Source organism: Malaya genurostris, chromosome 3 (assembly GCF_030247185.1).
Source record: "Malaya genurostris strain Urasoe2022 chromosome 3, Malgen_1.1, whole genome shotgun sequence".
Taxonomy (NCBI): domain Eukaryota; kingdom Metazoa; phylum Arthropoda; class Insecta; order Diptera; family Culicidae; genus Malaya; species Malaya genurostris.
This window is the reverse complement of record NC_080572.1, coordinates 28,637,026-28,650,997: the sequence shown is the minus strand read 5'-3', so window position 1 is coordinate 28,650,997 and position 13,972 is coordinate 28,637,026. Positions and strand designations below refer to the sequence as shown.

Genomic DNA, 13,972 nt, shown 5'->3' with positions numbered 1-13,972 from the left:
AATTCCCTGAAGAATATATTTGTACGTAAACTTGTAATTTAAAGTAAACACAAACACAAAATAGTATTTATATATGATTGCAAGATAAGGAAGAATTTGATAGGATTGAATGGTTATCCAAAAAAGTATTCTCGCCATCAGTATGCGGCCTCCTATTACGAAGGACGTATCATCAATTCCCTGAAGAATATATTTGTACGTAAACTTGTAATTTAAAGTAAACACAAACATAAAATAGTATTTATATATGATTGCAAGATAAGGAAGAAGAAGAGCTCCAAAAAAGTATTCTCGCCATCAGTATGCGGCCTCCTATTACGAAGGACGTATCATCAATTCCCTGAAGAATATATTTGTACGTAAACTTGTAATTTAAAGTAAACACAAACACAAAATAGTATTTATATATGATTGCAAGATAAGGAAGAATTTGATAGGATTGAATGGTTATACAAACATTACAAATATTATAATACAAACTACTTTTACCCAGATTGGCGGTTCAATGCATACGACTAGTCTTACAAGCCTGTTGTCATATGTTCGAGCCCCGACCTGTAAGGATTTATAGTGTCAGTAGGATCGTAGTACAAGCCATGAAATAATTCTGTATGCTAAGAATCGGCTGCGAAGTCTGTTGAAACAGAAATGCCAAATTCCACAAAAGGAATGTAATGCCAAGACTTTGCTTTGCTTAAATTACGTGCCTGCCATGTTGTCTGACTGTATCTAAAATAGCAATTATGTTTCCTTGGGCACTTTTTGTAACTCTTTTTCCAAATTGTCGGAAGGTAGAAGAAATAAGGAAACCTCTATAAGTGTTAGTACAAATGTTTTGTAAGTTTATTTTCAAGATATAAATTGGCTTCGAGTCAACAAGATGCAGACCTAATGTCGATTAATATCCATTTCAATTGCATTAGTTTATGGGTGAATTTTGCAGCATAGCCCTGTAATATCAGAAAAGAGAATTAGAGGAGAATAAAATATTGGAAAATCAACTACTTACCACGTGCTTTCTCGAACATATATTTGAAGCCTAGGTAATGGAAAGCCATTGAAACTATTTGCTAAAACTATCGAATATCCACCTGTGTTCTCGAATAAAATAAAATCTCCAAACTGTAAATCTGGTAATAATACGCTAGGCCGAATCAAGTCTAATGGATCACATGAAGGACCCCAAATTGCGGACTCTTTTACTGGACCTTCTTTATTCAGGGCAACAGGATAAACCTGTTGCTTCTCGTGACCAGCTGAATAGAATGTACCAAAAATACCATCGTTCACGTAGTAATACATTATCTCTTTTCCATCTTTGTCTTTCACCAGTCGCTTTGACTGCACATGTGTTATTGTTGTAACGGCTGAAGTTGGATAGTAGCGTCCTGGCTCCGCAATGAATGTTACATTTGAATCATTCGCAAAATATGTATCTATTGCTTTGTTGATTTGTTTTGCGTAAGGGTCAATCGGCTTACAATTTGCTCCTGGGAATCCGCCCCCTATATCCAATAGTGTGAAGTTATAACCGATATTCTTAGCTGAATCGAATGTTTTCCGAGCAACTTCGAAAGCACCCATAAAACTTTGCCAATCATCACCAGCAGAACCGATATGAAAGCTTAAGCCGATAACGTTAAGTCCAAGATCTTTGGCTAGACGCAGCAATCCAGGAGCTTCCGACTCAGCATCACATCCGAATTTCTTACCCATCGTACCGTATGATTTTCCCGAATCGTAGCGAAATCGTAGAACTAACAAAGCCTCGGGAAAGTGTTGTTTTATTTTGTGCAGCTCATATTGCCCATCGAAGGTCATTAATTTTATTTCATGCTTCTTTGCGTAGATAAGCGACTCAATCGGTTTTGCTGGTTGAGCAAAAATAATTCTTTCCGGTTTAACTCCCATCGCTAGTATCTGTTCCATTTCTCTCTTACTAGCACAATCGAACCCTGTTCCAAGCTTAGCCAACACTTGCACGATCTCTTGGGTGTCATTACATTTTACGGCATAGAATGGTTTCACTCGGGACATCTGTTGTAGCCAGATGTCGTGCTTTTTCACGATGTCATCCAAATCTACCACGTGGATGGATTCCTCTTGAGGACCATGCTCCAAAATGCTGTCAATCACATTTTGTACTTTGACGTTGTCCGCGAGTATGTTGAATTCACACTTTCTCTCCATCTGGTGAACTCGAGTACTCATTGCAAACTGTTTGTTGGTATCACCGTAGGCTCCGTTATAAAAACCTTATTATAGATTTATATACCAATTTGAGCCAAAGATACTCATTATACAGTACCGTCATTACGCATGGATAGAGTGGTGAAGGACCAGGGGCCAAAAATAATGTAAAATAATTTATAATGTAAGCCGAGGGCAAAGAGATATATATTTGAAAGTTATGTTTAACGTAAAGTTAGTTTCAAAGCACTAAACAAATAGGAAAAAAAATCATATTTCATTGTTCATATAAAATTGACAATGCCTCGAACCGCTAGAAATAAAGAAAGCATTAAAAAACGAACCTTCAACTGATTTTAGAAATCGGTTTACCGAAATATTATTTATATTTCGAATAGCTGTAATATTACAATTCTATTAACAACACCGTCCGTCGAAATATCTGAAGGCGGCCCTGCTCCACGACTGTTTATTATCAATTATCTAGATCATCTATGGACATGTTGATATTGGACTTACGGTGGAATGGCGCCTTTGTATGAAAAGATATAGTGAGGCGAAATTGCGTACACAAACATCAAAATTTATTCTCGTCGGTAATTAGAATTTTTTCTAATGCTAAACCTATCTTGTTAAGTAACCTCCTGTTAACCAAAATATAATAAAGCATGCATGGTATAATCATTTTTTCTTCTTCTTGATTTTGCATGAATCTACTATACTATATGTAAGTATTTATCGAAATAACTAACTGTAAAACGAGTTGATCGCTGAAAATAATTGGCGACAACATATAATTGACCAAGGTTTTTTGGTTTTCGTCCAGCAGATTAGTGGTTTCAATAAAAATTCATTGTTTATTTGGTACCACGAGGCACATGATATACGTCAATATGTCGTGAAAATCGAAGCAACTGTTATCAGATACCTGTTGCATTCCATTTATAATTCATAACCTGTTGTCAAATGGAATCGTTTCGTAGTTCTATTTTTCCTGTTTTACCGTATTGATACAAATGTCGTATACTATTCAAACTATGCTTTTTTAGAGTCTATAAAGTTCTAAAAGTTTAACTTTTTTTATCGCACCAACTTATGATATTCTTGAAGGGTGTAAATATTCCGATGTTGTGTTTCTCTGATGTTTACTTTTTGAGTGATGTAAACTTTTATGTCGAAAATGAAATTTTTTTTATAATATCTGTCCCAATCGACCTTGAAAACTAAAGTTTTCCAATTTAGATACCTTTTGGTAATACCAATCAAACAAGCCTTAGATTGTAATAAAAAACGGAGATATTGATATTTGTGTGTATGCGATTTTTCCGCTATATCTCAAAAGTAGGGGTTTTTGACGAAGCAGGATGAAATGTCGCTTGGAATCAAAATTAGACAGAATTTCCAATCCAATCGTTCCTGAGTAAGAGAAAAATTTAATACAGCTTCACCATAGTATTTTGATTGTTTTTAGCATATAATTGTTCCGAAACTTAGGAAAGTCTTTGAATTTAAAGTGATAACCCATGCATTTTATAACTAAGTTGATTGTAACTGCCCTAAATTATAGCCACCGTAAAATCTCAATATTCTGTTATTCAGTATATTCGAGAAAATACGTATGTTTAATAATTTTTTAATACATTCAAAAAATATCTAAGATTTTTGTACTATTTATTTTAATACTGCAATCGATTACCATTCTTTCTAACCACAATTTTTGAATGACAACAAATATTGATTCAGCAAGCATGCGGATCGATGAGAAAAGGTTTCATCTCACCTAGGTGGATGAAATACGTTTTTGTCTCGTATAGAAAGGTTATGCAATCACTTGAAAAACCGACTAGTAAAAATTCGCCCAGGAGGGCAAGTGTCAGATACCATTCGACTCAGTTCAATGAGCTGAGCAATATATGTGTGTGTGTTTGAGAGTGAATGTGTATATGTCTGTGTATGTGTGTGTGTCAAATAATCTCACTACGTTTGCTCGAAGATGGTTGAACCGATTTTGACAAACTTAGACTCAAATGAAAGGTCTCATGGTCCCATACGGAATTCCTAAATTTCATCCGGACCCGACTTCCGGTTCCGGAGTTATAGGATAAAGTGTGTTCAGTATTGCACACCATCACTTAAACCGGCGAAACAAAATGACGTAAACAATTTTCTAAACTGATCTCAAAACTACTCAAATCGATAGCTATTATTAGTAGGCAACTAAACAAACCGATTCCGGTATCCTGGTTCTTTCCGGGTTCCGGTCCCAAGGAAATAGGGGTCATATATTCTAAAATGGACTTCACCTACTTTTCTTAACGATGGCTTGACCGATTTCCACAAAATTAGACTCAAATGAAAGGTCTCATGGTCCCATACGGAATTCCTAAATTTCATCCGGATCCGACTTCCGGTTCCGGAGTTATAGGATAAAGTGTGTTCAATATTGCACACCGTCACTTAAACCGGCAAAACAAAAAATGCTTTCAATTATTAAAAATAGGTATAGCAGTCGTTTACACTTTTGAAAATTTTTCCGAGGTCCGGAGGGCCGAGTATCTTATACCAATCGATTCAGTTCGAAGAACTGAGCAAATGTCACTGCTAGGCGGATAACACGTTTTGCCTTTCTCTATAGAAAGGTATTAGAATTGCTGGAAAAACCGACTTTCGAACGGAGCCTCGGAGACCCATAGTGTTATATACCATTCGACTCAGCTCGACGAGATCGGAAAATGTCTGTGTGTGTGTATGTGTGTGTGTATGTGTGTGTGTATGTGTGTGCACTTTTCGAAGATATTTGAACGCGCTCAATTTTCTCAGAGATGGCTCAACCGATTTTAACAAATTCGGGCTCGTTTGAAAGCTACTATCGGGGCATTGATCAAGTTCGAAGATAAAATGGCTGTGACTTTTGGTTCCGGAGATATGATTGTATAAGTGACGTAACCGACAAAAAGCGTTGTATTTGAACGCGCTCAATTTTCTCAGAGATGGCTCAACCGATTTTAACAAATTCAGGCTCGTTTGAAAGCTACTATCGGGGCATTGATCAAGTTCGAAGATAAAATGGCTGTGACTTTTGGTTCCGGAGATATGATTGTATAAGTGACGTAACCGACAAAAAGCGTTGTATTTGAACGCGCTCAATTTTCTCAGAGATGGCTGATCCGATTTTAACAAACTTGGGCTCGTTTGAAAGCTACTGTCGGGCCGTTGATCAAGTTCAAAGATCAAATGGTTGTAACTTTTGGTTCCAGATATATGATGGTACAAGTGACGTAACCGACAAAACACGTTGATTTTTACCGCTCTTGTATATATAAGGGTGCCAAAATTTTGGGATCAACTCTATTTTCGTAAAGTTCTAGTGCTCAAAAGTTTAAGCACCTCGAAAAAAGCCTTCATGCATAATTTGACCTAAATTGGACATGCTTAAGGGGTGCTGCCCGGTGGTAAAGGTTTGACAATTTTCGATCTTGAAAAAGCACCATAGGGGGGAGTACATGAAATTTCCAAAATCGAAAATTTTTTTTGATGCCAAAACTCTTAAAACTGCATAAAACATCGAAATTTAGTGTCATCTCAAAAAAAATTTTTTTTTAAAAAATCAACTTTCTGGGACTTAGAAAAATTTTCATATTTTTTCTAAGTCCCAAAAAGTCGTTTTTTTCAAAAAAATTTTTTTTCGGGATGACACTAAATCTCGACGTTTCATGCAATTCTAAGCCTTTTGGCATCAAAATTTTTTTTTCGATTTCGAAAATTTCATGTACCCCGCCTATGGTGATTTTTCAAGATATATGAAAATTTCACGAAGTGGACTAAGAAGGCTTTTTGCCTTTCTCTATAGAAAGGTATTAGAATTGCTGGAAAAACCGACTTTCGAACGGAGCCTCGGAGACCCATAGTGTTATATACCATTCGACTCAGCTCGACGAGATCGGAAAATGTCTGTGTGTGTGTGTGTGTGTGTATGTGTGTGTGTGTATGTGTGTGTGTATGTGTGTGCACTTTTCGAAGATATTTGAACGCGCTCAATTTTCTCAGAGATGGCTCAACCGATTTTAACAAATTCAGGCTCGTTTGAAAGCTACTATCGGGGCATTGATCAAGTTCGAAGATAAAATGGCTGTGACTTTTGGTTCCGGAGATATGATTGTATAAGTGACGTAACCGACAAAAAGCGTTGTATTTGAACGCGCTCAATTTTCTCAGAGATGGCTGATCCGATTTTAACAAACTTGGGCTCGTTTGAAAGCTACTGTCGGGCCGTTGATCAAGTTCAAAGATCAAATGGTTGTGACTTTTGGTTCCAGATATATGATGGTACAAGTGACGTAACCGACAAAACACGTTGATTTTTACCGCTCTTGTATATATAAGGGTGCCAAAATTTTGGGATCAACTCTATTTTCGTAAAGTTCTAGTGCTCAAAAGTTTAAGCACCTCGAAAAAAGCCTTCATGCAAAATTTGACCTAAATTGGACATGCTTAAGGGGTGCTGCCCGGTGGTAAAGGTTTGACAATTTTCGATCTTGAAAAAGCACCATAGGGGGGAGTACATGAAATTTCCAAAATCGAAAATTTTTTTTGATGCCAAAACTCTTAAAACTGCATAAAACATCGAAATTTAGTGTCATCTCAAAAAAAATTTTTTTTGAAAAAATCAACTTTCTGGGACTTCGAAAAATTTTCATATTTTTTCTAAGTCCCAAAAAGTCGATTTTTTCAAAAATTTTTTTTTTCGAGATGACACTAAATCTCGACGTTTCATGCAATTCTAAGCCTTTTGGCATCAAAATTTTTTTTTCGATTTCGAAAATTTCATGTACTCCCCCCTATGGTGATTTTTCAAGATATATGAAAATTTCACTAAGTGGACTAAGAAGGCTTTTTTTAGATTAGCATCACTGTTCTCATACAAATAGGCAACGCAAATGTCAAGCACTAGTTTGGAAAAATGATGCTGACTGTGTGACATAAACACTGAAGCATGCTTTTGTGAACTACTCGAATCAATCTGAATCAATTGGTGTCAAAATTAGTATCCAAAATTATTTAATAATGATGATGAAACATATTTTCATGAGACTGTTATGAAAGAAGAGAAAGGCATTATCACACCACTAGGTGGATTAAGAAGGGTTTTTTATTATTTTCATCGATAAAAATATTACTAGAGAACATAGTTGTAAAGTCGAATTTTGAAGGCATAGTTTTATGAATTTACTCGCGTTCAGCCATTCATTCGAGGCGCATTTTCTCGAAACCATCATGCACACGATGAAAAAACTTTTCTCCATCAATCCATTTTTTTCATTGAAAAAAGAAACGTCTCTTATACGATTGTATCTTCGGAACAAAAAATGTTCGTCATGAGAATAGCGAGTTCATCACATAAACTGATAGTTGACATGGCTGGTATTTTCAAAATCGTTTCCAATTTCCAAGAAAATTAACCGCATTGAAAATAATTTATCGGTTCCGTACCTATATGATCTATCGAATCAGGAATGTTTTCAATAATCATTCATCACTAAATTAATCACCGCAAACCAGTTTTCAAGTTTTGAAACAAGCCTTAATCATCGAAATTCGTTTAGCGATCTCTGAGAGAATTTAGCCGAAAGATAAAAGTGTGGTTTGTCGATTAAGACAATCATACCATTAGGATGCGGACCGTTTGGCATAAGGTCATTCGGCTTAATACCGTTCGGCATAACGCTGTTTAGCATATTGGTTATTTGGCATAATGCCATAAAAATAAATTTTGCAAGGAAAACTCGAACGAAATGTATGAATTTTATATTCGGTCCAAATATTTCGATAATATTAGGTAAAATAGCATTATTATTATTATTATTATTATTATTATTTTTAATGCTGTAGTAAATACCATACTATCATTTTATATAATCAACTCACTTAGTGCTAGCACAATGCTCTGTTCATTATAGATGATTCAAGTCGAGACAGCCGAAGGCCGCGAGTGCACCGGTGACCCGCCGTCGGAAGCGCTAATTACTGCGGGAGGGCAGCGCCTCCGCAGAAATCACCTCTGTCTAGTTGCGGGCGTTTTCCCGGATTACCCAAAAGCTAGGGGTATCCCACAGGTAAGTCCGAACGAGCGAAGGCGGGGTCGGACAGCAAGTCATGAAAAACGATGAGGCCTAGCCGCATTAGACCTTCCAAAATTGCAGTAAATTATAGCAAACTCTAATAAGTAACATACTGATTCGTTATTGGTTGGTAAACTACTAGACAATGCGCAATTCAGGCCTCAATGTGGTTCTTAGCCTCTTATCCACTAACTCTTATCCAGAGCTTCCCGCGGTTCCGGCTGGGAAACGAATATCCATAGGAAAGATCGGGTAACCAACCCCGGTGGGACCTTGGTCGTATGCTGACAGGGAAGGGGGGGCTTGCCTTCACTCTACTGTGAGCGAGCCTACCCGAGCGTCTGTTTCCCATGCTGGGGCGGCTCGAAATAGCGTCTTTTCTCCATGATAGGAGCGGCTGATTACCGTCCTTGTAACAGTGTGGGACTCTAAACAGTGCTGACACGATGACCCTGCAGGCCTAACTTGTTACGTACAATCAGGATGTAAATACGACTCGGAATAATCGGCAAAGACCTAGGCGACGAACAAAGGAATTGGAAGGATTGGAAGCTTGGCACATGGAACTGCAAATCGCTTGGCTTCCCAGGATACGATCGAATGCTGCATGATGAGTTTCAAATCCGTTGTTGGGTAAGATGCGCCAGCGCGTGATTGGGTGGCAGCCAATCAGTGATAGGATGTGCGTATTGAAGATCAACGGCTGTTTCTTAAATTACAGCATCATCAACGTGCACTGCCCATATGAGACGAGACCCGATGACGAAAAGGAAGCATTTTACGCGCAGCTAGAACGAACCTATGACAGCTGTTCATGGCGGGATGTAAAACTCGTCAGCGGCGACATGAATGCTCAGGTAGGCCGGGAGGCAATGTACAGGACCGTGATCGGGTTGGAGAGACTGCACGCGGTAACAAACGACAACGGTCAACGATGCGTAAACTTTGCAGCCTCCCGAGGAATGGTAGTTCGAAGCACCTTCTTCCCCGCAAAGATATCCACAAAGCCACCTGGAGATCACCTGATCAACATACGGAAAATCAAATCAACATACGGAAAATCAATTCTTCTCCGACTTCATCAATGTCCGCACTTACCGCAGTGCCAACATTGATTCTGACCACTACCTTGTCGCGGTTTGTATGCGCTCAAAACTATCTACGGTGCACAACACTCGTCGCACAGGAGCGATGGAACTATATCTCGAGCAGTTACGTAGCGTTCGTACTGCAGAGGAATACGTGCAACAACTGGAGCTAGTGTTACCAACGGAAGAGCAGCTTGGCGTGGCGACTCTTGATGACGGCTGGAGGAATATAAGTTCCGCTATGTGTAGCACTGCTGCAACCGTACTAAACAGGGCCGCCGAGAGGGAGGGGGGAAAGGGGGGGGGATCCCTTCGGGCCCGGACTTTTTCAGGGGGCCCGGAAAGTCGAAGATTAGAAAATGTTTCTAAATGCACATAATCAGATCATACCGTTTGTTTTTGCTCGTTCAATCCCCGAAGATAAAGACTAAACGAAGGAGGCCCGTGTTTAAATCCCCCCGGCCCGTTTTATTCTCTCTGCGGCCCTGGTACTAAGTACGAGGTTATCGAATCGAGGAAATGACTTGTTTGACGGCGCATGTCAGCAGTTGGTCGAAGAGAAGAATGCAGCAAGGGCGAGAATGCTGCAACACTGCACGAGAGCGAACGAGGAACGATACAGACAGGCGCGGAACAGACAGAACACGGTTTTCCGGAGGAAAAAGCGCCACCAGGAAGACCAAGATCGCGAAGCGATGGAAAAAATGACACTCGGAAGTTCTATGAGAAGGTGAACCGCACACATAGAGGCTACACGTTACATGCCGAAATTTGCAGAGATTCCAGTGATAACCTTCTCACGAACGAACGTGAGGTGATCGACAGGTGGAAGCAGTACTATGACGAGCATCTGAATGGCGAAGCACAGGATACAGAGAACGACACAGGAATCAATCTGGGTGCACGCTCAGCCGACGATAGATTCCCAGCACATGATCTGAGGAGATCGGCAAACTGAGGAACAACAAAGCTGCGGGCAATGACCAGTTGTCAGGCGAGCTGCTCAAACATGGACTAGAGGCACTAGCTAGAGCGCTGGCTGGATGATTTCTAAGATTTGGGAGGAGGAGATTCTACCGCAGGAATGGATGGAAGGAGTGGTAAGTCCCGTCTACAAAAAGGGGATAAGCTAGATTTATGCAATTACCGCGCAATCACATTGCTGAACGCCGCCTATAAGGTATTCTCCCAAATTCTTTGCGTCGTCTATCACCAATAGCTAAGGAATTCGTAGGACCGTGCCAAGCGGGATTTACTGAAGCCCGCGCCACTACGGATTACATATTCGAGATAAGACAAGTACTCCAGAAATGTCGTGAATACAATGTACCCACGCATCACCTATTCATTGACTTCAAAGCGGCATACGACACAATTGATCGAGAACAGCTATGGCAGATCATGCACGAATACGGTTTTCCGGAAAACTGACGCGATTGGTCAAAGCAACGATGTCGTGTCAAACCTCGTTTGAAGTTGAGAGAACATGTTATCAGTCTAACATAAAATAAAATTTAAATTGGACTCCAATGGACTTAATGAAATGATAAAGAAGTTTCATGTAAGGAAGGTCACGACAAGCAAGAATGTCGCGAACTGGGACATTCGATAGTCTACCGTGAGTACGCAAGGAATTTATTAGTTGAGATCTGATATCACGATACTCAACGCATGTCCAAACGACATGATCAATATCGCGATAACCTTCGCCACAAGCACAATGATTAGCACACGAATGAAATCCCTACTAACATCCAGTCCCCTGAACCATGCCTTTGTCGATATTTTAGGAATAATTGAGTGCATCTACCGACCCAGATCATCTCTATCCTGCTTGCCAGCTTACCAAGTGTTTTTGGCGAGACGCGTTGGAAGCAATCGGTCTCTCGAAAATTTCACCCTCAATAGCACCACGTTTGGCTTAAGTATCGGCTCTCTCATTGCCTGGAATGGAGCAAGTCACTATAGCCGGAACCCAGACTATAGTGACTTGATAATTATTATTCAAAATGTCGTTTAGGTATTGTTTTATTTTGCCCAAGAGAAACGGTTCATTTTTGCCAGTAAAGTTTGAGCGATTGGTTTTAATTGCACTCAGACTATCTGTGAAGAGAAAATAATGGTTTGGAGATAATGTGACGATTACAAAGCAAAGCCTTGGTATTACATTCCTGTAGTGGAATTTGACCTTCTGTTTCAACAGACTTCGCAGCCGATTCAGAGTGTACAGAACCATTGCAGGTGCTACGATCCTACTGACACTACGAATCCTTCCAGGTCGAGGCTCGAACATACGACAACTGGTTTGTAAGACCAGTGCCCTATGCATTGAACCGCCAACCCGGGACGATTACTCTCAAGCTATAATGAACTGCTGCTAACTCTGCTATATAAACAGAGGCAGGTTATTGAAGCTTAAATGAGGCCGAAACATTATTGTTGAATATACAAAACCCAGTAGCCTCTTCAATTCGTGATCCGTCCGTGTAAAACATTTTCTCAGAATCAATATGCCTGAACTTTTTATTCAGACCTATTTGCGTACAAGCTTTACGTGGCCGATTGAGCTGATGAAATTTTTTTTTTCTTTGTGTTGGATCTCGTTGTCACTCTAGAAGCGGTTTTGTTTTATCGACTGACTTGGATGAGATGTGAAAGCGAACTGTTGGCATTCTGTTATCAGATACCTAATGTGTCCTCCCCACGTGCATTTGGAATCAAACCACACCCCGAGGTATTTGAAAGTCAAAACCTGTGCCATAATTCTTCCTATCATATGAAGCTGAACATGCGCGCGTGATCATGCTTTCTCGAAAAGACGACCAGTTCTGTTTTCTCCGTAGAGAATTCGATACCCAGATGAACAGCCCAAAATGTTGCCAAATCGCCATTTGAAAACAACATGCGCTTCTCCGACAAAAGGTTGTGCAAATAATTATTTATAACCGCTGGAAGTCCATGTTGGTGGAGCTTGTTTGAAAGAACATCAATGGAAATTGAATCAATTGCTGCTTTAATGTTTAAAATTACAGATGCCATTTGTTGTTTTCGAGCAAAGGCAATTTGGACTTGCCTCCAGTCAGGTAGAACAATATTTTGCTTAAGAAACTTGTTGAACAATTCCAACAAACGTCTTTTTGCGAGATCGGGCAGATTCTTCACCAAGTTGAATTTAATTCTGTCCAACCCAGGAGCGTTATTGTTACAAGACAAGAGTGCTATAGAAAGTTCCATCATTGAAAAGGGGCTATCAAAGGAACCATTATTTGGGGTAAACTCCCGAATTTAAAATACTAGTATCTCTAGTATTTCGGTATTTAATCCAGTCAATATTATTTGTCAAATCATATGGAATAATTACTGAATTATCAATTCATTTATTACTGCTAATTGAGATGACGATTGGTAAATGATCGCTGCCGTCTAAATCAGGAAATACTTTCCAGGTGCAATCTAATCGAGTTGAAGTCGAGCAAAGAGATAAATCTAATGCACTTGGACGTACAGGAGGTGTTCGAATCCGTGTCATGCTACCCATATTCAATACTGTCATGTTGAATTTGTCGAAAATATTAAGGATGATCTGTTATCATTGTAAACGGAGCCCCACATAGTTCCGTGCGAATTGAAACCTCCCAGAATCAATCGTGGAGCAGGGCTTCGACCATTTAATTAAGCTGTCGTTGTCCAAGTTGAGCGCTTGGAGGAATATGTACCGCATCTTGTTACGTATGGTTTTGTATATCACTACTGGTGGCTGCTTTTCAGCACCGGACCACCAGTTCAGGGTCGTTTATCTTCTTGGTCACCGGAGAAATTCCACTTCACTATTTTATTGGGTGGACTTTCTTCCCAACCTGTGGCCACTGAGTAAATCGTTTCGGCGGAAACAAGTAACAAATAAAACAAAATGGACGACACAGCTTGAATATGAAGGAAAGATGATATATTGGTGTAAGTGACGTAACCGACAAAACATGTACTTTATATCTCCGCTCAATTTGGAAATGGATTAATCGATTTCAACTAACTTAAGCTCACCGACCATAGGTGACATCGAAGAAACACCACTCGCACGCACCAAGACTACGTAGTCAGCATTATCACCGACCAGCGACGGCGACATGGAGAAACCGGTCGACAGAGGAAACCCATCGTCGTTACCGTGCAAGACTAGCAGTTTTAGGGACAAAGGCTCTTCGATGTATCGAACATTTCACGCAATAAATCAGTTCAAATTTAGACTTCGATCAATACGTTTGGTTATATATATATATATATATATATATATATATATATATATATATATATATATATATATATATATATATATATATATATATATATATATATATATATATATATATATATATATATATATATATATATATATATATATATATATATATATATATATATATATATATCACAGACTAACAGACAGGACACTCAAATTAGATTCTTCAATTATTTTAACGGTCATTTCGAATATTCCTTTATTTGGGACAGTACTCACATGTGTCATGATGGCGCCACGTTACCCTATCAAAAACATCCTGTCTGTCATCTAGACTT

General features: G+C 39.1%; 1 protein-coding gene across 1 annotated transcript; it reads right to left on the bottom strand.

The window, feature by feature from the left end:
- Positions 1-819: 819 nt before the first annotated feature.
- On the bottom strand, positions 820-2,228 carry LOC131437060 (ornithine decarboxylase 2-like). The gene is made up of 2 exons (XM_058606114.1): positions 1,010-2,228; positions 820-950 (listed from the first exon to the last, which is right to left on the bottom strand). The coding sequence occupies exons 1-2, from the start codon at positions 2,209-2,211 to the stop codon at positions 920-922; spliced, it is 1,233 nt and encodes a 410-aa protein (XP_058462097.1). The 5' UTR covers positions 2,212-2,228; the 3' UTR covers positions 820-919.
- Positions 2,229-13,972: the final 11,744 nt, after the last annotated feature.